Here is a 25978-nt window from a genome sequence, read left to right on the forward strand (position 1 = left end):
AAGCCTGGGCCTTGAGTTGCGGGCCGTGCCGGGAGCTGCCGCGCACAAAACTTCCCCACGGCGTCAACAGCCCCGCCCCAGAGCCCGACCCAAAGCTATCAGGTGAGCAGCCGCGGCGGCCCAGTCTCTCTCACACTCCCAATCTCTCTCTCACAATCTCTCTCTCTCTCTCTCTCTCTCTCTCTCTCTCTCTCACACACTCCCACTCTCTCTCTCTCTCTCTCACACACTCCCAATCTCTCTCTCTCTCTCTCTCTCTCTCACACTCCCAATCTCTCTCTCTCTCTCTCTCTCTCTCTCTCTCTCTCTCTCTCACACTCCCAATCTCTCTCTCTCCTCTCTCTCACACTCCCAATCTCTCTCTCTCTCTCTCACACTCCCAAACACTCTCTCTCTCTCTCTCTCTCTCTCTCACACTCCCAATCTCTCTCTCTCTCTCTCACTCCCAATCTCCTCTCTCTCTCACACTCCCAATCTCTCTCTCTCTCACACTCCCAATCTCTCTCTCTCTCTCACACCCCCAATCTCTCTCTCGCTCTCTCACACTCCAATCTCGCTCTCTCACACTCCAATCTCACACTCCCAATCTCTCTCTCTCTCTCACACTCCCAATCTCTCTCTCTCTCTCCTCTCTCACACTCCCAATCTCTCTCTCTCACACTCTCCCAATCTCTCTCTCTCACACTCCCAATCTCTCTCTCTCTCACACTCCCAATCTCTCTCTCTCACACTCCCAATCTCTCTCTCTCTCTCACGCTCCCAGTCTCTCTCTCACGCTCCTAGACACTCTCTCTCTCTCTCTCTCACACACACTCCCACTCTCTCTCTCTCTCTCACGCTCCCAGTCTCTCTCTCTCTCTCTCTCTCTCTCTCTCACACACACTCCCACTCTCTCTCTCTCTCTCTCTCTCACACACTCCCAGTCTCTCTCTCTCACACTCCAGTCTCTCTCTCTCACACTCCCAGTCTCTCTCTCTCACACTCCCAGTCTCTCTCTCTCTCACTCCCAGTCTCTCTCTCTCACACTCCCAGTCTCTCTCTCTCACACTCCCAGTCTCTCTCTCTCACACTCCCAGTCTCTCTCTCTCACACTCCCAGTCTCTCTCTCTCACACTCCCAGTCTCTCTCTCTCACACTCCCAGTCTCTCTCTCTCACACTCCCAGTCTCTCTCTCTCACACTCCCAGTCTCTCTCTCTCACACTCCCAGTCTCTCTCTCTCACACTCCCAGTCTCTCTCTCTCACACTCCCAGTCTCTCTCTCTCACACTCCCAGTCTCTCTCTCTCACACTCCCAGTCTCTCTCTCTCACACTCCCAGTCTCTCTCTCTCACACTCCCAGTCTCTCTCTCTCACACTCCCAGTCTCTCTCTCTCACACTCCCAGTCTCTCTCTCTCACACTCCCAGTCTCTCTCTCTCACACTCCCAGTCTCTCTCTCTCTCTCTCACACTCCCAGTCTCTCTCTCTCTCTCTCACACTCCCAATCTCTCTCTCTCTCTCTCTCTCACACTCCCAATCTCTCTCTCTCTCTCTCACACTTCCAATCTCTCTCACACTCCCAATCTCTCTCTCTCTCTGTCTCTCTCACTCCCAATCTCTCTCCCTTTCACACTCCCAATCTCTCTCTCTCGCCCTCCCAATCTCTCTGTCTCTCACACTGCCAATCTCTCTCTCTCTCTCTCACACTCCCAATCTCTCTCTCTCTCTCTCACACTCCCAATCTCTCTCTCTCTCTCACACTCCCAATCTCTCTCACTCCCAATCTCTCTCTCTCTCTGTCTCTCTCACTCCCAATCTCTCTCTCTTTCACACTCCCAATCTCTCTCTCTCGCCCTCCCAATCTCTCTGTCTCTCACACTGCCAATCTCTCTCTCTCTCTCTCTCTCTCTCTCTCACTCCCAGTCTCTCTCCCTCACACTCTCTCACACTCCCAGTCTCTCTCTCTCTCTCACTCCCAATCTCTCTCTCAATTCAATTCAATTCAAATCGCTTTATTGGCATGATAAGGTACATCTTATGTTGCCAAAGCATCGAAAAACATATATATCGTTGAACACATAAATGCAGATCTATTCATACAGTGTATAAACAGATATATCCCTGAGTGTATAAATATACATTCGTATAATTTGTATATACTCTTTTCTTAGGTTTACTGGTTGTCCCTCTGTTTATGGCAAGCTGCAACATAGTTTGCCGCTAAGGTTACACAGTTTCTCTGTTCCCCTAGTAGGTATGGGAGTTTTTGGTCGTCATTCAAATTTCTGAATTCAGGGCATATTTGTGAGAATTTTTGGTAGAAATTCTCCCTGATGCCCTGATATTTTCCACAAGCTGTGAGGAAGTGCATCTCTGTCTCCACCACTCCCTGACTGCAGTGAGAGCATATCCTGTCCTCTCTTGGCAGCCGGGTCTGTCTGTGCCTGCCTTTTTCAATCGCCAGGCTATGTTCACTAAGCCTGTACCTTGTCAAGGTTTTTCTCAGTTTGCTATCCTTTACCATGGTCAGGTATTCAGCCATGTTGTATTGTCTGTTTAGGGCCAAGTAGCAATTGAGTTTGCTTTGGGTTTTTGTTGTTTCTGCCCAATATGACAGGTATTTTTCCTTTTGCTTAGTGACAATTGTGTTGGGTCGAATTCTCTGTGCTACGATGTCACTGTCCTGGGGCTGGTTATTGTTAGTAGTGTTGGTGGTTGCTTCACTGAGTCCCAGGACTAGTTGACTGAGGGTATTCTTCTTTATGGTCCTCTCTTGGCATTTCAAGGCTTCGTAATGATAGCAGTGGGGGTTGCTCATTTTTAGGTGTTTCCAAAATTTGGTGGCTCTTTTTTGGATAGTAATTATTAGTGGATATTGGCCTAGTTCTGCCCTGCATGCATTGTTTACGGTTTTCCTTTGAGTCCGGAGGATACTTTTACAGAATTCTGCATGTAGGATCTCAATTGGGTGTTTGTCCCATTTTGCAAATTCTTGTTGTGTTAGTGGTCCCCACACCTCACTGCCATAAGAGTGCAATTGGTTCAATTACTGATTTAAAAATTTTGAGCCAAATGCTAATTGGGATTTCTATTTGGATTGATCTTTTAATGGCATAGAAAGCCCTTCTAGCTTTCTCTTTCAGTTCATTCACAGCCAGATGAAAATTTCCCGTAGAGCTGATTTTTATGCCCAAGTATGTGTAGTTAGTGGTTTGTTCGATTTTAGTTGTTCCTAGTGTGAAATTTATTCTGGGTCCCTGATGTCTGGATCTTTGCTGGAACACAAGGACTTTGGTTTTTTGGGGGTTTATTGTCAGGGCCCAGGTCTGACAGAACGACTCCAGCAGATCCAGGTTCTGCTGTAGACCCTCCTTAGTTGGTGACAGCAGAACCAGGTCATCCTGCATAGAGGAGGAATTTAACCTTGGATTCATATAGGTTGAGGCCGGGTGCTGTAGATTGTTCAAGTAGTTTTGCCAACTCATTTATGTAAATATTAAAGAGTGTTGGTGAGACGGGCGAGCCCTGCGTCACACCACGCCCCTGTGGGAAGTATTTTGTTTGTTTGTCTCCAATTTTAACTGCACATTTATTGTTTGTATACATTGATTTAATTACATCATATGTTTTTCCCCCTACACCACTCAATAAGTTTCAAGAATAGACCGTCGTGCCAGATGGAATCGAAAGCCTTCTGGAAATCTATAAAGCAGGCAAAAATTTTGCTTTTGTTTTGATGAACATGTTTGTCAATTAGGGTCTGTAGGGTGAAGATATGATCTGATGTTCTATAGTTTGGCAGGAATCCAATTTGGCTTTTACTCAAGACATTGTGCTCCTCAAGGAAGTTTATAAGTCTTTTGTTTATGATACTACAGAAAACCTTCCCCAGGTTACTGTTTACACAGATGCCTCGATAGTTATTTGGGTCAACTTTGTCCCCACTTTTGTATATGGGCGTTATGAGTCCTTTGTTCCAGATATCAGGGAAGTAACCGACACTCAGAACCAAGTTGAAGAGTTTCAGTATAGCCAATTTCATTTTATCGTCCGTGTGTTTAATCATCTCGCTTAGGATGCCGTCTGCACCGCAAGCTTTTCCTGGTCGCAGGTCTTTGAGTTTTTCAATTAGCTCTTTTTCAGATATTATGGGGTCTATCGGGTTTTGGTTATCTTTTATGGCAAATTCTAGCTTTGCCAGTTTTTCGCATATTTGGTATTGCTCTGGGCTTAGTGTGTTTTTCTGGTATAATTTTTCAAAATGGTTTTCCCATGTGTCTCCGTTTTGAATGGCCAATTCGTCGTGTTGTTTTTTGAGTAATGTATTCCAGTTGTCCCAGAAACAATTGGAATCAATGGATTCCTCAATGGAGATGAGTGTATTCTTAATATACTGCTCTTTCTTGGTTCTGAGTGTGTTTTTGTATTGTGTTAGTGCCTGACAACAACAACATGCCCTCAAAAAAGCCTCGGCACCGCCGGGCACCCCCAGCTAGTTGCTTATACAGTACACTAGTCACAAACTTGTACTTCAAGTCCTCTCCTAGCATGGTAAACCCTTGTATGGATGAGCCCTCAGCCTCTCATCTAAGAGTATCAGTGGATTAACACTCAGCTGATGAATTTATCAACAAATGTCGAATCAGATGAGGATAGCACGCCACTATAAAATGACCTGACAATTTCAGGCAGTCTCTGGAGCAAAGGGGCTCTTGGAACCTCTGAAGAGAAGCCGGCAGAGCCTACAAGCTATGGTCAAAATGTAGTCCTGTTCCATCTGCTTGTCAACTATGTGATTGAGATGGGGTGATGGGGGGAGTAATGAATAAATAATCTGGAGTTCTGCTCCATTAACTGTGGAGGTCATGACTACACCTCAGAAGTGCTTCACACAGTCCCACAAACAGCAATGAGATAAATGACCAATTGCACTGTTTAATATTGATTGAGGGATTGTTGCCCAGGAAACTTGGGAGAACTCCCCTATTCTTCAAAATAATGCCATGGGATCTTTTACATCTACCTCAGAGGGGAGGCACTCCTTCAGTCCTGCACTGGAGTGTCAGCCTGGATTATGTACTTGTGTCTCTGGAGTGGGGCTTGAACCCTCGACCTTCTAACCCAGAGGCGAGTGTGCTACCAACTGAGCCAAGGCTGACGCAGTGTTAAAGTACACGTGCGTCAGTGTTATTAACACTAAAGGCTGTTTCAAAACTCTGCTTTATTCAAAGTTTCTCTTCCCCTGAACTTGTTACTCCTTTCAAGAGTCTGAAAGTAAATATACACTCCAATTATCATAGACAGACCATTAGCAAAAAAAGGATAATGGCTATTCAAGTTGCCTACAATCAGAATTTTGTGTACAATAAATGCTTTGTTGCTACCACTGACAGTCATATATATATAATATATTATATTGTTGGAGTTGCTAGAAAACAACAGGCTCTCAGACTTTTGTTGCAGCAAAGGCAAAACGCGTGTTACTTTATTCACTCTCCATGAGGACTGAGGGTCTCAGCCTCGTTGCAGGGCTATGACGTGGTCTGCGCCACACATGTCCCCCCAGAATTCACTAGCACTGGCAATGTCAGTTGTTGGGGGGGCCGGATCACACGGTCGGAACGGCTCCTCAATTCTGGGGCGGGGACCGGGGGGGTTCGTCGGAGGGACCTCGGGCGCTCGGTGGTGGACTGAGGGTGCAGAAACTGGAGGTCGGCCCCGCCTCGGGGGCTGTGCCAACTCAACGGGTCGGTCCAGATCCAGGTGGGCCGGCTTAAGACGGTCCACGGAAATGCAGTCCGGCTTACCGCCGACATCCATTACGAAGGTCTTGTCCCCGGTTTCCAGGACGTGGAATGGTCCATCGTAGGGTGGCTGAAAAGGTCCCCGGTGGGCGTCGTGGTGGACGAAAACGTACTCCGCCGCACGAAGGTCGAGCGGAACGTGGGACTGCGGGAGGCCGTGCTGCGACGTGGGCACCGGCGCGAAAACCTTGGCGTTGTCCAGAAGGTCGGACTGCTGACGGGCTGCGGACCAAGGTTCCGTTGCGTTGGGGACGAAATCCCTGGGAACGCGCAGCGGCTGTCCGTAGACGAGCTCGGCGGATGAGGGCTGGAGGTCCTTCTTGGGGGCGGTCCTGAGTCCCAGCATGACCCACGGGAGTCTGTCGATCCAACTGTCGTCCCGGAGGCTGGCCCGGAGCGCGGCCTTCATGGAGCGATGAAACCGTTTGTACAGTCCGTTAGCCTGAGGGTGGTATGCTGTGGTGCGGTGGAGTCTCAACCCGAGGCTGAAGAAGGCGAGCGGCTGCCAGGTGCCGTTGACCCACTGTTCGTGGACGGCGCCGACCGCATAGTCCGACGTCGGTGGTGAGAGCGATCGGCGCATCAGGTAACGGATGCGCCAGCATGGTCGCGTTAGCCAGGGCCCTTTTCATGTCCGTGAAAGAATTGGCCATCTCCTCGGACCACTCGACGGCGAGTTTGTCGGGCTTGCCTTTGAGGGCCTCGTAAAGGGGCCGCATAAGCTGGGCTGCTCGGGGGACAAAACGATGGTAAAAGTTCACCATGCCCAAAAACTCCTGCAGGGCCTTCACGGTGAGGGGTCGCGGGAAGTCCATCACGGCCTCCACTTTCAATGGCAGTGGCATCGCCCCGTCCTTCATGATGCGGTGCCCGAGAAAGTCGATCGAGGACAGCCCGAACTGGCACTTGGCCGGGTTGACGATTAGGCCATGCTGGCTGAGGCGTTGGAAGAGAGTCCAAAGGTGCGACACATGCTCTGTCCTGGAGGCGCTGGCGATGAGGATGTCGTCCAGGTATACGAACAGGAATGTCAGGTCCCGTAACACGGTGTCCATTAGGCGTTGAAAAGCCTGTGCCGCGTTTTTGAGGCCGAATGGCATGCGGAGGAATTCGAACAGCCCGAACACCGCGGTTTTCGGGACGTCCTGCAGCCGGACAGGGACCTGGTGGTAACCCCGGACGAGGTCCACTTTCGAGAATACCACTTTCCCGGCCAGGCGGGCGGAAAAGTCCTGGGTGTGTGGAATCGGGTAGCAGTCGGGGGTCATTGAGGCGCCGGTAATCGCCGCACGGGCGCCACACGCCGCCTGGTTTCGGAGCGATGTGGAGGGGCGAGGCCCACGGACTGTTCGACCGGCGGATGATGCCGAGGCGCTCCATGGTGTCGAACTCGGCTTTAGCGATGGCGAGTTTCCCCGGGTCGAGGCGCTGCGCGTGGGCGTAGACAGGCAGACCGGTGGTAGAGATGTGGTGTTCTACCCCGTGTTTGGTGGCGGCGGACGAGAACGTGGGCTTCGTGAGGTACGGGAACTCGGCGAGGAGGCGGGAAAACTCGTCGGAGGCCGAGAGTGCGCTGGACAACTTCGTCGTGCTGGACCCGCTGAGGGAACACGGGAGCAAGCTGAAAGTCTCAGCATTGATGAGATGTCGGTTCTTGACGTCCACCAAAAGGCCATTGGCGCAGAGGAAGTCAGCGCTGAGAAGGGGGGTGGACACTTTTGCCGTGACACAGTCCCAGGCGAACCGCTGCCCGCCAAAACAAAGCGCCACGTTCCGTTTCCCAAAGGTGCGGATGGAACTGCCGTTGGCGGCTTTGAGGACAGGGCCGTGGTTCCCCCCCTTGAATGTCTATGTTTGACGCGGGCAGGACGCTCACCTGGGCACCCGTGTCGCAAAGAAAACGACGTCCGGAGTCGGTGTCCGTAATAAATAACAAACTGGCTGAACGGCCAACAGCCATAGCAGCTGACGAGTGGTCGTTTGTTTCGACGTGGGAAAACTGCACGGGAGCCGGCACTTCCTGGCTTTTTGGCCGAACTGCGCGTGGTAGAAGCAGAGGCTTGGGGGCTGCAGCCGTTGGGCTGTATCGGTGGGGGCAGGGCTCCGCGTGGCCACGCAGTACTGTTGCCCGGCGGAGAAAAATTTGTCGGCCTCCTTGGCCAGGTCGCGGAAATCGGTACTGGAAGAGTTGGCTAAAGCCGACCATACCTGACCTGGCAGCTGTTGAAGGAACAGTTCCTTGAAGAGGAAGCACGGCCTGTGTGTGCCCAGGAGGGCCAGCGTGTGGCCCATCAGCTCCGAGGGCTTGGAGTCGCCAAGCCCGGGTAGAGAGAGAAGCCGGCGTGCGTGCTCGGCTTCGGTGAGTCGAAAAGTTGCTAAGAGGTGCGTTTTCAGCGTTTCAAATTTGTTGAGCTCCGGGGGGTTCTCGAGTAGGCTCACGACTCTGGCCGCGGTGGAGCTGCCGAGCGCAGAGACGACGTAGTAGTACCTCGTGTCGTCCGCGGTGATGTTTCGGAGTGCAAATTGAGCCTCGGCCTGGGCGAACCAAGCAGCAGCCTGTTGTTCCCAAAACTCGGGGAGTTTGATGGAAACGGCGTTCGTCGCGATTTCGGATGCGGTCTTTGGAATCGTCCAAAAGAGCAGCGGGGTCACCAATGTTGGAGTCGCTAGAAAACAACAGGCTCTGAGACTTTTGTTGCAGCAAAGGCCAAACGCATGTTACTTTATTCACTCTCCATGAGGACTGAGGTCTCGGCCTCGTTGCAGGGCTATGACGTCATCATGCTACCGACGCATGACGTCATCACGCTACCGACGCTCTTAAAGGGACCCTGCCCCAATAACCCAACCCAGTACGTACATATAACAATATTGGCTATACATAGTGAATTGTGTTTAGGTACATATAACCACATTGGCTGTACGTTGTGAATTGTGTTATTGTCCCTATGTGGTCTCAGCCACAATATACTCTTTCCTTTCTCCTTCCCTCCTATCGAGTGTGGACTCCTTGCTGGAGCACAGCTCTCCTTATTCTGCCTCATTAAGCTGCGTGTTACTTAATTGAGAGTTTTGACAACAAATGTTGGCAAACTACTTGACTGCAGGGACATCGCAGTTGAGACTGACCTTGTCCTCATCTGGCACCCACACATGACTGTTTACAGCAAAGGTTGCTGCATGGTGTTCAGAAATGGGAATCCTCACCGATGGTCCTCTCTCTCGCCAGGGACTCTGAGGCTAATCATAGAACACAGAAGAGAAGGAGGCCAATCGGCCCATTGTGCCTGTTCTGGCTCTTTGAAAGAGTTATCCAATTAGTCCCCTTTCAGGCAGTGCATTCCAGATCATAACAATTTGCTGCGTTTAAAAAAAAAACTCATCTTCCCTGTGGTTCTTTTCCCAATTATCTTAAATCTGTGTCCTCTAGTTATCGACCCTCCTGCCAGTGGAAACAGTTTCTCCTTATTTACTCTTATCAAAATAAAACCATTCATGATTTTGAACACCTCTGTTGAATCACCCCTTGTTCTCCTCGGAGCACCTTCTCTGCACTTAAGGAGAACGCTCGCAGCTGCTCTACTGCCACTCCAGCCGAGACCAGCTAACATGGGGATTGAATCTGAGACCTTCTGTGTGGGTCAGCAACGTTTATGGAACGACAGAGGTTTGTAGCACAGAAAGAGGCCATCTGGGGCATTGTGTTTGAGCCAGCAATCTCACCGACACTGAGTCAGTACAAAGAAGGTTCACTCGGTTAATCCCGGGGATGAGGGGATGGACATATGAGGAGAGGTTGAGTAGATTGGGACTCTACTCATTGGAGTTCAGAAGAATGAGAGGCGATCTTATTGAAACATATAAGATTGTGAAGGGGTTGGATCGGGTGGATGCGGGGAAGATGTTCCCGATGATGGGTGAAACTAGAAGTAGGGGGCATAGTCTTAGAATAAGGGGCTGCTCTTTCAAAACTGAGATGAGGAGGAACTACTTCACTCAGAGGGTGGTAGGTCCATGGAATATGCTGCCCCAAAAAGCTGTAGAAGCTACATCATTACATAAATTTAAAACAGAAATAGACAGTTTCCTAGAAGTAAAGGGAATTAAAGGTTACGGGGAGCGGGCAGGAATTTGGACATGAGTCTAGGTTCGGATCGGTCATGGCCCTGTGGGTAACGGAGCGGGCCCAGGGGCCGTGTAGCCTGATCCTGCTCCTATTTCGTGTGTCTAATTCTGTTAGGTTCAGGAGATGGTTCTGTGATAGTGGATTGGCGGTTAGGATCAGATCAGCCATGATCTTATTGAATGGCGGAGCAGGCTCGAGGGGCCGATTGGCCTACTCCTGCTCCTATTTCTTATGTTCTTATGACACTGTCTCTCCCCATAGCTGCTTCTCTTCCTCTGCTTCAAATGTTTATCCACTTTTATAAAATCATTGGTGCTTACAACCCACTTAACCATCAGGAGATTCTGGTTGCTTGTTTTACAAAGCATTGTTTGCTTCAGTATTTGTTTAAAAGAGCTTGGAAATTATGCCAGTTGAGAGGAATTTGCACTTTTAATTTCCCCCCCCCCCCCATTCATCTAGTGTAAAGAAAAAAAAGACTTGCCTTTATATAACAACTTTCACAACCTCAGGATGTCTCTAAGCGCTTTACATCCCACCACTTTTGAAGTGTAGTTACTATTATAATGTGGGAAACGCAGCAGCCAATTTGCTCACATAGCAAAGAGTACATGGCCTCTTTATTCCTCGTACTAAAATGCACCACTTCACACTTGTATATATTGAAATTAATTTGCCATTTACACGCCCATTCTGCAACTTTATTAATGCCGCCTTGTATTTTTTTTTGCAGTCTTTCACAGTATTAACTACACCGCCCCGCCCAAAAAATTTGGTGTCAGCCGCAAATTTTGAAATCGTACTTCCGATTCCTGAGTCCAAATCGTTTTATGTAAATGATGAACAGTAGTGGTCCCAGCACCAATCCATGTGGAACACCACTTTCCACCTTCCGCCAGTCTGAGTTAAACTACCTTTAACCTCTACTCTCTCTTTCTGTTTTGTAGCTAGCTTGCTACCCATTCTACGACTTGTCCCCAGACTCCACATGCTCTGACCGTAGTCATGCATAGTTCTCATTTCCTTGCATGGCAAATCACTACATCCTGCAAGTAATTCATTGTGTGAGGCATTTTGACAATGTGTTTAGCAACAACAGCTTGCATTTATATAGTGCCTTTAATGTAGTAAAACGTCCCAAGGCGCTTCACAGGAGTGTAAATCAGACAAAAATTGACACCAATCCAAAGAACTAGACATTAGGAGAGCTGACCAAAAGCTTGGTCAGAGAGGAACATAGGGAACAGGAGTAGGCCATTTAGCCCCTTGAGCCTGTTCCGCCATTCAATGAGATCATGGCTGATCTGTGACCTAACTCCATATACCCACCTTTGGCCCATATCCCTTAATACCTTTGGTTAACAAAAATCTATCAATCTCCGATTTAAAATTCACAATTGATCTAGCATCAATTACCGTTTGTGGAAGAGAGTTCCAAACTTCTACCGCCCTTTGTGTGTAGAAGTGTTTCCTAATTTCACTCCTGAAAGGTCTGGCTCTAATTTTCAGACTATGCCCCCTAGTCCTAGAATCCCCAACCAATGGAAATAGTTTCTCTCTCTCTATCTTATCAGTTCCCCTTTAAAATCTTTAAAACTTCAATCAAATCATCCCTTAACCTTCTAAATTCCAGGAAATACAACCCTAGTTTGTGTAATCTCTCCTCGTAATTTAACCCTTGGAGTTCAGGTATCATTCTGGTAAACCTACGCTGCACTCCCTCGAAGGCCAATATATCCTTCCTAAGGTGTGGTGCCCAGGACTGCTCACAATGCTCCAGGTGTGGTTTAACCAGGGCTTTGTATAGCTGCAGCATAACTTCTACCCCCTTGTATTCTAGTCCTCCAGATATAAAGGCCAGCATTCCATTAGCCTTTTTGATTATTTTCTGTACCTGTCCATTACATTTTAATGCTCTATGTACCTGAACCCCCCCCAAGACTCTTTGAACCTCCACTGTTTCTAGCTTTTCACCATTAGAAAGTACTCTGTTCTATCCTTTTTAGGTCGAAAATGGATGACCTCACATTTACCTACATTGAAATCCATTTGTCACAGTGTTGCCCATTTGCATAATCTATTAATCTTTTGGTAATTTTATATTTCCATCTACACTGCTTAAAATGCTGCCTATCTTTGTGTCATCATCAAACTTGGATATGTGGCTTTCTATATCTAAGAATAGATATATCATCTAAGTCATTAATAAAAGGGTGAATAGTTGAGGCCCCAACTCAGATCCCTGCAGGACACCACGAGTCACATCCTGCCAATTAGAGTACCTGCCCATTATCCCTACTGCCTGTCTCCTGCCGCTCAGCCAATTTCCTAATCAGGTCAATAATTTGCCTTCAATTCCATGGGCTTCAACTTTAGTTAACAGTCTCTTATGAGGGACTTTATCAAATGCTTTCTGGAAGTCCATATAAATAACATCCATAGATATTTCTGTGTCCGCTACTTTAGTCGCCTCTTCAAAAAATTCAATTCGGTTCGTCAGGCATGACCTACCTTTACAAATCCATGCTGGCTCTCTCTGATCAGCTGAAAATTTTCAAGGTGTTCAGTTACCCTATCCTTAATTATAGGCTGTAGTAATTTCCTGACAATAGATGTTAGGCTAATTGGTCTATAATTCCCTGGTTTCCCTCTCACCTTTCTTGAATAGCAGAGAGACGGGCTCAATTTTCCAATCTAAAGGAACGGTTCCTGAATCGAGAGATCTATGGAAGATTATAGTTAGGTCATCTGTAATGTTCTTGCCTACTTCCTTTAAAACCCTGGGATGGAAACCATCTGGTCCTCGGGATCTGTCACTCTTTAGTGCCATTATTTTCTTCATTACTGTTATTTTACTTAATTTTGGTGTGTCTCCATCCCTGATTCAACATTCGTTTCCTTGGGATGTTCGGCATGCTATCCTCTTCCTCTACTGTAAATACTGACGCAAAGTAATTATTCAACATTTCCTTATTTTCATTTACCATATCATTGTTCTCAGTTTTCATGGGGCCCACATTGCTCCTGGCCACCTTCTTTTTCCTAATATAATTGTTAAAAAAAAATGGTGTTGATTTTAATATCCCTTGCAAGTTTCTTTTCATACTCCTTTTTGTAGCTCTTACTATCTGTTTTATCACCTTTTGTTCTTTGTATCGCTCCCAGTTGCCGGGAACTGTTAGTTTTTTTTCATTTTTTGTATGCATTTTCTTTTAGTTCTATGTTGTCCTTTACCTCTTTAGTCGTCCATGGCTGTGTTTTTTGGCTCTTACCCTTTAGGGGTATAAACTGGTCTCTGTCACATTAAATTCTGGTAGGTTTTAAGGAGCATCTTAAAGTGAAAATTCAAGTAGAATTGTCTGTCTGGTCTGTCTGGTCTTGTTTATGTTTGGCGGCACTAGAAGTGACCCAAAGGTTACTTATTTAAGTTTACTTTTGTCATTAATGTGGGGAGTGTTTGCTTCAGTTGAAATTTGCTGTTTGTTTGTACTGTGGGAAGGGACTATTTGTTTAATTCGTTGAAAGATGGACGGGGTCTAATCTCAGTCTGTCCTGAAATCGAATGCAAGGTAGTCTGCGAGAGTGACGGCGACCAGTTCGCACAGTGCTGTGGCACACCTGCAGTTAAATGGTTCTTCCTTCTGTACTATTTGTTTTTAGAGCAGATTGGAATGGGTTTAACTCACTTGATGTAACGAGGTGAGCTGCAGGAAGTCCCTCCTCTGCTGATCGCCTGTTGTTGTTTAAAACCAGCACAGTCATGCAGTCCTGGAACACAAGAGCGTTAAACTGAAGTCGATGGGTTTACCTGAGACACCAAACCTCCTCCCCCTGCCCCTCCTCCCATCCCAGACACTATCCTCTCCCTTAGCCAAATGTTTCAAACTTGCTTTGGGTGAGTGACATAGTAAAGCACCTGATTACACAATTAAATACACATTTCTACCTGGATTACTGTTGAGCAACGAAGTCCCTCCAATTGTTTCAAATAGACATCAGCTTAATCTGCAGTTGCTCCTTTGGGTTGAGGCAAAGGTTACTTTCTGCTGGTGTTGTTGCCACACTTCCTCTTTCAGTTGTAACAGATATGTGTTACCTTAGCCTTGTGTTTTTTTCACTTCCACCCCTCCCCCAGATTCTTTTAATATGGATTATCTTCCCCCTGAAATTTCCCCCGACGTGTTTCTCTCTCATCCCCAACTCTTCCTACTTGGTTGCACCTTTAGTAATAATTGATTTTTGTTTGGGAATAGGGTTGCCACCTCTGGTTTGACTTATTCTTAAACAGTGCTCATTTCTAATGTTTGTTATTACATGACATCCTGCCACCCCCCCCCCCCCCACCCAGCTTCCAATATTTTTATAACTAATAAATGAAAATGCTCAAAGAAAATGCAAAAAACACAATTTTTCTAATGCCCCCTATGATTGTTCTCCCGGGTTGCTCGCAGCCGTGTCCAGGAGAGTGATCTTTAATTCCTGGAGACGGGTTGGCAAGCCTATTTGGGAGTTCTTCCTTTCACGGTCTTTCCGCTTGTCCTTGCTGCTGCAGTCGCCATAGTGATTGGAATTCCAGTAGGCTGGGAAGTGCCTTGTCCAAGGGATCCGCTGACCCATGAGGATCTCTGCAGGGAGCACATTGTTTGGTGCTGATTCAGCAGGTCCGGTGGGTTGTAAGGGGGCGGCCCATCTCTCTGCTGGAGAGGAGAGGGGGGTGACATGGTGAGCAGCCTGCTCGAAGACCACAGCCCACACCACTTTGGTTAAACTGACTCTGCTTCCAGATTTGTTTTGCTTCACCTTCACCCGTTGCCTCCCCGCACAGCGTGCCTGAGATCAGGAACTCTGCTGAGTTGGGAATTAAAGCTGCCCCCCTTCACTCTGTGTACTGGTCCATCAACTGCAGTGGCACTGTGACACCCTAAGCCAGTGTTGCCCAGTATAAATCGCTGACCAGCCACAGGTGTGGCTATGGCAACACCCTTTTAGCCACATGCCCTAGTTTTAGTAGGAAAGGCCTTGCACGCACTCACACAATACGGGTAAATGTACGTCACTTGTGTAACCCAGGAAGTAAAGCAGTCACAACGATCATAAAACACTTGCACACTCTGCTTTTCATCCAACCATTTTATCAACAAACCCACAAAAAGGTTAAAGTTCACATGCCTATGGCATGGGAAGATGAGTATTGAGATCACGTGACCAATGACAGTCTTTTGCTCATTTTTTATTTACTAATCAGACATTCAATTAGCCACATGTGGTTAGTGGCTAGTGTATTGGACAACACTGCCCAAAGCTAACCGTATACTCTCTGCATTTTTAGTAACTGGTCCCTTATTGCAACCCAGCATTGGGAGGTATAAAGTACACATTGTATTCTCAAATTGTTACCCTCTTTCCAATCGGTGATGGAAGAATTGAACAGAAAAGACAAAGAATGTGACCGCAATTCAACATGTGTCTTCCCTTCCTTCAATCCTTGATGTGTCAGACCATTTGTCAATTCAAAAGGCTGGCAGGCGAGCTGTTTCTGGGCTTTTTCCAATATTACGAAGAGTGTGCCAGAGTGGTTTGGTTTGACTGTCCCATCTATACCTATGTTTCTCTTCCACCAAGTCCAGCTCCAATACGGTGCAAAGTGATGAACAGAAAGGAAATGGAGCACGTTAGAATGTCAACTTGCTGAGTCATTAAGTAAATAGGAAGAAGTAGAAGTTACAACACAAAAGCAGTCCCGTGTCGATGTTTACCCGCCATGTGAGCAACTAGTTCTAATCACATTGACCCACCCTGTTCCCATATCCCTTCAACCCCTTTTCCTTCATCAACTTATCCAATCTAATTTTGAATGTTGAGCTAGTTACTACCTCAACCAGTAACCCTGGAAGTGATTTCCACAGCCTCACAAATCTGTGTGTGAAGAGTGGTAAACAAGAGGTCAGACTTGCCATTCTCCACCACCCCCCCCCCCGCCTTCACGATTTCCCATCTCGCCCATGGTTCTCAGAAGACATTAAGGTTCCCCATACAGAAGGAGAAAAAAGTCACTCATGGCTGCTCTTGCACTCCTAGAAAGAGGGGGGGGGAAAAGGAACGTGCATTTCCACAGTGCCATTCGTGACCTCCGGACGTCCCGAAGCACTTTACAGCCAATGAAGTATTTTTGAATTGTAGTCACTGTTGTAATGTAGCAAATGCAGCAGCCAGTTTGCACACAGCAAGGTCCCACCAACAGCAATGTGATAATGACCTGTGATGTTGGTTGAGGAATAAATATTAGCCAGGACACCGCTCAAGTCTCTGGAGTGGGACTTGAACCCACAACCTTCTGACTCCGGCGAGAGAGTGCTACCACTGCGTGACGGCTGAGGCGCAAAGCAGCCAATTGCACAGCAGATTTACAAGCACTTGAGAGTAGATTGTCTCCCTCCTGTCCCCAATATGTGGCAGGTGAGGCCTAAAATGTAGAATAATTTATCAGGAACATAACAGGTATGTAATTCTCCCCAGTTCATGTCGTAAATGAACCTGCTCTCATTTGTTTGTACCCTTGCCTCAGTTTTGTCACAAAGATAATCAGTTGCCCTGTTTAAAAAAAAAAAAAAAAAAAATGTATACAAAAATATAAACTAACAAAAAACTATAGTCCTTTTTATAAAAATAAAAATCAGCAGGAAATTATAAATTATAGCCTTTACGCTCCGTTTGTTTGTTTGTTCGTTTGCAGATAGAAGAAGCCGATGATTGGCTGCGCTATGGTAACCCTTGGGAAAAGGCACGGCCAGAATACATGCTCCCTGTTCACTTCTATGGGCGCGTGGAGCATACTGCGGATGGTGTCAGATGGGTCGATACTCAGGTATGTACCGCTTAACCTGCAATATGTAGGACCAGTGAGGGAGCTGCAGATTTCTGTCGAACCAACAAAGCAGCTGGCACTGCCGGCCTAGGAGTCTTCTGTCAGAGGAACAGGGATCGGCCTTTTCAGACCCTCAAGCCTTCACAGCATTTTGGGGAGAAAGTTTCCGATTTCCACCACCCTTTGTGTGAAGAAGTGACTGGGAAAACTATTCATAGAATCACACAGCACAGAAAAAGACCATTCGGCCCATCGTATCTGTGCCGGCTCTTTGAAAGTAGTCTGTGTACTCTCAGCCAGTCTGCTGAAATGTATCAAGGATGTCCATACCTTACAAATGTCCATAAGCCTTGGAAATCTGAAGAGGAAGAGATTTTTTTTCTTTAACTGATCGTGGTGGAAGGAAAAGATGTGGTTACATAAGAATTACATTTTTAGAAAAGAAACAATGTTGCACCATAGGCCACTTCCTAACAGACAGGTACAAAACAGAATGTTGGCCTTTATCTAAAGGGAGCAGCAATAGAAAGGGGAGGAAGTCATGCTACAATTATATAGAGCCTTGGTCAGACCCCACCTGGAGCACTGCGTTCAGTTCTGGGCACCGCACCTCGGGAAAGATATATTGGCTTTGGAGGGGGTACATTGCAGGTTCACCAGAATTATGAGGCTTAGAGGGTTAAATTGCAAGGACAGGTTGCAGAATATGGCTTGTATTCCCTTGAGGTTAGAAGATTGAGGAGTGATCTGGTCGAGGTTTTTAAAATGATAAAAGGATTTGATGGGGTAGATACAGAGGAACTATTTCCTCTGGTGGGTGAATCAAGAACGAGGGAATATAATAAAATTAGAGCCAGGCCGTTCAGGAGTGTAATCAGGACACAGTTTTTCACACAATGTAGTGGAAATCTGCCATTCTTTCCCCCAAAAGGCTGTGAATGCTGGGACTTAATTGGAGCTTTCAGGACTGAGATTTTTGTTCGATATGGGCATGAAGAGATATGGAGCAAAGGCGGGTATGTGGAGTTAAGATGCAGATCAGCCATGATCTAATTGAATGGCAGAGCAGGCTCGAGGGGCTGAATGATCTACTCCTGCTGCTATGTTCCTCAGGAAAGTCACTTTATAACAGCCCGCACTAGTCGAAAAAAGATCTTCATTGCAACAAGGTGTAGTATTACCGTAAAACATTGGTGATGGAAAGTATCACATCTTTGCTGCTGGCGATGAGTCCGATGTGCCAAGTAACAACCTTGTGTTCATGAAAACAGGTTGTCCTTGCCATGCCCTACGACACTCCAGTGCCAGGATTCAAGAACAACACTGTCAACACCATGAGGCTGTGGTCTGCCAAGGCTCCCAACGACTTCAACCTGAAAGACTGTAAGTTGTTCGGAAACTCCTCTGTAGTTGTGAAAATCTGGTCTGTGGTATCGATATAAGCCTATTACATAACTATTGTATGTACTCTACAGTGAATGGCCTGCTGATGTCATCATTTATTTAGTAGTTCTCGTGTGAAAGAATGTCTCATGAAGAAAGTTTGAGAAGGTTGGGCCTATACTCATTGGAGTTTAGAAGAAGGGATCTCATTGAAACATATAAGATTCTGAAGGGGCTTGACAGGGTAGATGCAGAGAGGATGTTTCCCCTCGTGGGGGAATCTAGAATTAGGGGACATAGTTTCAGAATAAGGGGTCGCCCATTTAAAACGGAGATGAGGAGGAATTTCTTCTGAGGGTCGTGAATCTTTGGAATTCTCTACCCCGGGGAGCTGTGGAAACTGGGTCATTGAATATATTTAAGGTGGAGATAGACAGATTTTTGAACGGTAAGGGAGTCGAGGGTTATGGAGAGCGGGCATGGAAGTGGAGTTGAGGCCAAGATCAGATCAGCCATGATTTTATTGAATGGCGGAGCAGGCTCGAGGGGCCAAATGACCTACTCCAGCTCCTATTTCTTATGTTCTTATGTCTCTAAGGAGAGCAGACCAGACCGTGAGCAGGAAGTGGAGATTTGGGAGGAGAGATCAAAGTGTTGGAGATGAGGTTGAAGGGGAGGGAGAAAGGTAATGAGAATAAATGTTCCAGAGGGATGGCTTGTAATGGCTGAAAAGTCAGGCCCTGATGATGGAGCAGATGCAGTGAGGAATAAAGGGCACTGCTTGGAGAAGATTGCTGTGGCTCAGTTGGTAGCACTCTTGCCCCTGAGTTAAAAGGCTGTAGGTTCAAGTCTCATTCCAGAGACTTGAACACAAAATCTAGGCTGACACTCCAGTGCAGACCTGAGGGAGTGCTGCACTGTTGGGCGTGCCATCTTTCAGATGAGATGGTAAACCGAGGCTCCGTCTGCCCTCTCAGGTGGACGTAAAAGATCCCATGCCACTATTTCGAAGAACAGCAGGGGAGTTCTCCCCAGTGTCCTGGTCAAGATTTATCCCTCAACCAACATCACTTTATAAAAAAAAAAAACGATTATCTGGTCATTATCACATCGCTGTTTGTTGGACCTTGTCGTGTGCAATTGGCTGCTGCATTTCCTACATTATAGCAATGATGAGTACATTTCAAAAGTACTTCATTGGCTGTGAAGTGCTTTGGGACATCCTGAGGTAGTGAAAGACGCTACATAAATGCAAGTCTGCCTTTCTATGTAGAGTGGGACGATTTAAAAGTTGAGTGTGCTCTTTTTTATTTGTTGAGGCACAGTGGAATTTGGTGAGGACTGGGTGTGGGGAAACTTTGTGTGGAGACGGGAGCCAGTGAGGAAATTGTTGGTGCAGTTGATCCTTGAGGTGATGAAGGCGTGTGGAAGGATTTCAGCATCCTCGGGGGCGAGGTCGGGCCTTGAGCAGTCAATGTTCCACAGGGAAGAAGGCCCGTCTTAACATGACCAATTAAACCTGTGCTCAGAATTGAACAGAAAACAAGAGATTTAACACCACTGGGTTCAGCTTGGTGAGGCAGCCAGGGAGGTTGATGACGTAGGTGCTAGAGGGACACCATTTGGTAGAAACCAAAAAGGGTGGCTTCAGTTTTGATCAGTAGGAAGTTTCGAATGGATCCAGCACTTGATCTCAGATAGTGAATCGGATAGTACAGGAACAGCCTTTTGAGTCAGTTGGTATTGGCTGAGAGGTAGTGTTGTGTGTCATGGACAGACTTCCAGAAGCCAAGCACAAGCTTGCAGTTGATATCACCAAGGAGTACTATATAGATAGTGAATAGGAGAGGGACAACAACAATTTGCATTTATAGAACACCTCAATGCAGACCAAGGATCAAACCTGGGGCACTCCCAGTCTGTGTGGCTGAGTTAGTCTTTGGATAAATGTGCTGAGCGATTGGAGGGTACTCGGTTTGCAATTCCTAATCTAAAATGTCATAGTGGCAAACAAAGGTTAACGTTCAAAGCCTCCATTTTCTACTTTACATAGAAATTACAACATGGAATCCTTCTATGTAAATAGATAAAAGAAAAAGAGACTTTCATTTATATAGCGCCTTTCACAATCTTGGGGTGGCCCAAAGTGCTTCATGGTCAATGAAGTACTTTTGAAGTACAGTCACTGTAGTAATTTAGGAAATTTGGCAGCCAATTTATGCGCAGCAAAGTCCCACAAACAACAACGGGATAAATGACTAGATCATCTGTATTTTAGTGATGTTGGTTGAGGGATAAATATTGGCCAGGACATAGTACATATAGCCTTTGTACTAGTGTCAGCTGTGGCTCAGTTGGTAGCACACTCGCCTCCGAGTCAGAAGGTTGTGGGTTCAAGTCCCACATAAATCTAGGCTGACACTCCAGTGCAGTGCTGAGGGAGCGCTGCATTGTCGGAGGTGCCATTTTTCGGATGAGACGTAAAAGATCCCATGGCACTATTTCGAAGAAGAGTAGGGGAGTTATCCCCGGTGTCCTGGCCAATATTTCTCCCTCAACCAACATAACAAAAACAGATTATCTGGTCATTTTCACATTGCTGTTTGTGGGAGCTTGCTGTACGCAAATTGGCTGCCACGTTTCCCACATTACAACTCCAAAAGTACTTCATTGGCTGTAAAGGGCTTTGAGACGTCTGGTGGTCGTGAAAGGCGCTATATAAATGCAAGTTTTCTGGAGAATGCAGTGGTTCTTTGTTATTGGTATCAGGCTACACTTTTGCTGTATATAGTTAAATGAAAGGAAGATTGTTTTCTTGTTAATTGAATCTCTAATTGATTGCAACAGTCAGGCCTCCATTCCTTGTCCAGCCAGCCTTGATTAAGTGTCTTTATTTGTTTTTCGTCCCCTGAGAACCCATGTGGAAGTGTAATAAATTATAGATGCCAGTATTGACGTTCCCTTGTTCGAATGGTAAACTTCTATTATTGGAGAGCACTGAAAAAGAATGTGAGCTGTGTGGAATAGCAATTGGCCCAGTTCTAAAAAGTACAAATGCCTCCAGTTAGTACAGAGAGAGAGTAACAGCAAATCATTTGCTGCCTTTTTCTGTTAATTTGTTTTCTGGCTGCAACTCGCCAACTTAAAGCAAGGCTCTGTTCTTCTGTGTGTCTGGTTCTGGATGGTTTACCTGGCATTTGGTCAAATTGAAGATGGAATTCTGAAAGGGTACATTTTTAAAAAATCTGGCATTGTGTGCTTGGGAGCGAAACTGGTGTGTTGTTTGTAATTCTTAACTGCAGGCCAAAACGAGTCACTGCAACACTCAACTGGAACGTTTCCCAGAGTCAGAATCCATTTTGTTAGCAAGTTTTATAAATGGTGATTCAATAAGGAGAAGATCTGGGTGACTGTGGTGTTAGTCTAAATGCATCACTGGGTAGCCTAGTAGTTTGGGAGTTATGTTTCCAAACAGGAGTCCTTGCAATGTTCATGAGCTGGTCAACAGATCTAGTTTTGAAGGCCTACACTTTTTAATTTTTAATCAAAAAGAACATTTTGCACAAAGTAAGGAGATCTATGGTGGGATATTCAGCTAAGAACATGAGAATTAGGAACAGGAGTAGGCCATACGGCCCCTCGAGCCTGCTCCGCCAGTCAATAAGATCATGGCTGAACTTCTAAATCAACTCCACTTTCCTGCCCGATCCCTTAATTCCCCTGGTGTGCAAAAATCTATCTAACTCAGCCTTGAATTTACTCAATGATTCAGCATTCACAGCCCTCTGGGGCAGAGAATTCCAAAGATTCACCACCCTCTGTGTGAAGAAATTTCTTCTCATTTCAGTCCTGAATGCCCTACCTTTTGTCCTGAGGCTGTGGCCCCTGGTTCTAGACTCCCCAGCCAAGGGAAACATTCTCCCAGCATCCACCCTATCGAGCCCTGTAATAATTTTGTATGCTTCAATGAGATCCCCTCTCATTCTTCTGAATTCAAGAGAATACAGGCCAAGTTTACTCAATCTCTTCTCATACGACAGTCCCGCCATCCCAGGACTCAATCTCATGAACCTTCGTTGCACTCCCTCTATGGCAAGTGGGTAAGGAGACCAAAATTACTTTCCTTGGGTAAGGAGACCAAAATTACTTTCCTTGGGTAAGGAGACCAAAATTGTACACAGTACTCCAGGTGTGGTCTCACCAAGGCCCTATATAATTGGAGTAAGACTTCTTTACTCCTGTACTCAAACTCTCTTTTTCCTGCACGAGGACACCTAAATCTTTTTGAACACCAACATTTAATAGTTTCTCACCATTTAAAAAATATTCTGTTTTTCTGAATAACCTTACATTTCCCCATACTATCCTCCATCTGCCACCTTATTGCCCGCTCACTTAACATGTCAATATCCCTTTGCAGGCTCTTTGTGTCCTCACAGCTTACTTTCCCACCTAGTTTTGCATTGTCATCAAATTTGGATACATTGCACTCGGTCCCTTCATAAATATAGATTGTGAATAGCTGAGGCCCAAGCACTGATCCTTGTGGTACCCCACTAGTTACAGCCTGCCAACCTGAAAATGACCCGTTTATTCCTACTCTCTGTTTTCTGTCTGTTAACCAATCCACAATCCATGCTAACCCCCATGAGCCCTTCTCTTGCATAACAGCCTTTAATGTGGCACCTTATCCAATGCCTTTTGGAAATCCAAATATACTATGCCCACTGGTTCCCCTTCATCTACCCTGCTAGTTACATCCTCAAAACATCTGAACAGGTTTGTCAAACACGATTTCCCTTTCATAAAACAATGTTGACTCTGCCTAATCATGTTATGATTTTCTAAGTGCCCTGATACCACTTCCTTAATAATGTATTCCAGTATTTTCCCAACGACTGATGTCAGGCTAACTGGCCTATAGTTCCCTGTTTTCTCTCTCCCTCCTTTCTTGAATAGCGGGATTACATTTGCTACCTTCCAATCCGCTGGGACAGTTCTAGAATCTAGGGAATGTTACAGGATCAAAACCAGTGTATCCACTGTCTCTGCAGCCACCTCTTTTAGAACCCTAGGATGTAGGCCATCAGGTCCAGGGGATTTGTCAGCTTTCAGTCCCATTGGTTTCTCTACTACTTTTTCTCTACTGATCTTAACTACTTTAAGTTCCTCACTTAGATTTCTAAATTTCCCCTCACCTGAATCCTCCCACCCCCCTCTTCATTAGTTTAAAGCCCTGTCTATTGCCCTAGTTATTCGGTTCACCAGGACACTGGTCCCAGCCCAGTTTAAGTGGAGCCTGTCCCAACGGAACAGCTCCCTCTTTCCCCAGTACTGGTGCCAGTGCCCCATGAATTAAAACCCCTCCCTCCCACACCACTCTTTGAGCCACGCATTTAACTCTTTGATCTGCTTGTCCCTACGCCAATTTGCGCATGCCTCAGGTAACAGTCCAGAGGTTATTACCATTGAGGTTTTGCGTTTTAATTTGGACCCTAGCCCTTCAGACTTCCTCAGCAGAACCTCATTCCTAGTTCTACCTATGTCATTGGTTCCTACGTGGACCACACAACTGGATCCTCCCCCTTCCACTCCAAATTCTTCTCCGGCCATGAGGAGATGTCTTTAACCCTGGCACTGGGCAGGCAACACAGCCTTCGGAACTTACGGTCGTGGCTGCAGAGAATAGTATCTATACCCCTGACTATACTGTCCCCTACCACTACAGCATTCCTTTTCACCCCCCCCCCCCCACTTGAATAGCCTCCTGTATCACAGTGCTGTGGTCAGTTTGCTCATCCACCCTGCAGACTCTGCTCTCATCCAAACAGGCAGCAAGAACGTCGTACCTGTTGGACAAGGGCAAAGGTTGAGGCTCCTCCAGCACTGCACCTGGGATCCCCTTACCTGCCTGAGTCGCAGTCACACCCCACTGTCCCTGACCATAGAAACATAGAAGATAGGAGCAGGAGTAGGCCATTCGGCCCCTCGAGTCTGCTCCGCCATTCAATGAGATCATGGCTGATCATCCAAATTCAGTACCCTGTCCCTGCCTTCTCCCCATATCCCTTGATCCCTTTAGCCTTAAGAAATATATCCAACTCTTTCTTGAATATATTTAATGAACTGGCCTCCACTGCCCTCTGTGGCAGAGAATTCCACAGGTTCACCACTCTCTGGGTGAAGAAATTCCTCCTCATCTCAGTCCTAAATGGCTTACCCCTTATCCTTAGACTATGACCCCTGGTTCTGGACTCCCCGGCCATCGGGAACATCCTTCCTGCATCTTGTCTGTCCAGGCCTGACAGAATTTTATAGGTTTCGATGAGATCCCCTCTCAATCTTCTAAACTCCAGTGAGCATAAGCCCAATCGACACAATCTCTCCTCATACGTCATTCCTGCCATCCCAGGTATCAGCCTGGTGAATCTTCGCTGCACTCTTTGCATGGCAAGAACATCCTTCCTCAGATAAGGCGACCAAAACTGCACACAATACTCAAGGTGCGGTCTCACCAAGGCCCTGTACAACTGCAGCAAGACATCCTTGTTCCTGTACTCGAACCCTCTTGCTACGAAGGCCAACATACCATTTGCCTTCTTAACTGCCTGCTGCACCTGCATGCTTACCTTCAGCGACGGGTGCACAAGAACACCCAGGTCTCTTTGCACTTCCCCCTCTCCCAATCTATTGCCATTCAAATAATAATCTGCCTTCCTGTTTTTGCCACCAAAGTGGATAACCTCACATTTATCCACATTATAGCGCATTTGCCATGTTTCTGCCCAATCACCCAATCTGTCCAAATCGTACTGGAGTTTCACGACATCCTCCTCACAGCATACCCTCCCACCCAGTTTTGTGTCATCTGCAAATTTGGAGATATTGCATCCAATTCCCTCGTCCAGATCATTAATATATATTGTGAACAGCTGGGGTCCTAGGACCGATCCTTGCGGTACCCCACTAGTCACTGCCTGCCACTCGGAAAACGACCCGTTTATTCCAACTCTTTGCTTTCTATCTGCCAACCAGTTTTCTATCCAAGTCAATACCTTGCCCCCAATCCCATGTGCCTTAATTTTGCATGCTAATCTCTTATGCGTTACCTTATCGAAAGCCTTCTGAAAGTCCAAATACACCACATCCACTGTTTCTCCCTTATCTATTTTACCAGTTACATCCTCAAAAAATTCCAGTAGATTAGTCAAGCACGATTTACCTTTTGTAAATCCATGCTGACTTTGTCCGATTCTGTCACTGCTTTCCAAGTGCTCTGCTATTACATCTTTTATAATGGACTCTAGCATTTTCCCCACTACTGATATCAGGCTTACCGGTCTATAATTCCCCGCTTTTTCTCTACCACCTTTTTTGAATAGTGGGGTAACATTAGCTACCCTCCAATCCATGGGTACTGTTCCAGAGTCTATCGAGTTCTGGAAGATGACCAGCAATGCATCTACTATCTCCAGGGCCACTTCCTTAAGTACCCTAGGATGTAGATTATCAGGCCCTGAGGATTTATCAGCCTTCAATCCCGTCAACTTCCCCAACACCATTTCCCTACAAATACTGATTTCTTTCAGTTCCTCCCTCTCATTAGTCCCTATGTTCCCCGACATCTCTGGGAGGTTATTTGTGTCCTCCTTTGTGAAGACAGAACCAAAATATGTATTTAGTTGGTCTGCCATGTCTTTGTTCCCCATTATAAATTCCCCTGATTCTGACTGCAAGGGACCTACGCTTGACTTCACCAATCTTTTTCTCTTCACATATTTATAAAAGCTTTTACAGTCAGTTTTTATGTTCCCTGAAAGC

The 25978-nt window shown here is 46.4% G+C and overlaps 1 protein-coding gene across 1 annotated transcript in view; it reads left to right on the top strand.

The window, feature by feature from the left end:
• The window catches only part of pygb (phosphorylase, glycogen; brain), a 124724-nt gene that overhangs the window by 13313 nt on the left and 85433 nt on the right, over positions 1-25978 (top strand). Inside the window, exons 5-6 of the mRNA XM_085977923.1 lie at positions 16643-16774; positions 18046-18157. Coding sequence (XP_085834049.1) covers positions 16643-16774; positions 18046-18157 — 244 coding nt within the window. The remainder of the gene's footprint in view (positions 1-16642; positions 16775-18045; positions 18158-25978) is intronic.

Source organism: Somniosus microcephalus, chromosome 3 (assembly GCF_052327205.1).
Source record: "Somniosus microcephalus isolate GS21.2 chromosome 3, FLI_Smic_1.0, whole genome shotgun sequence".
Lineage (NCBI taxonomy): Eukaryota > Metazoa > Chordata > Chondrichthyes > Squaliformes > Somniosidae > Somniosus > Somniosus microcephalus.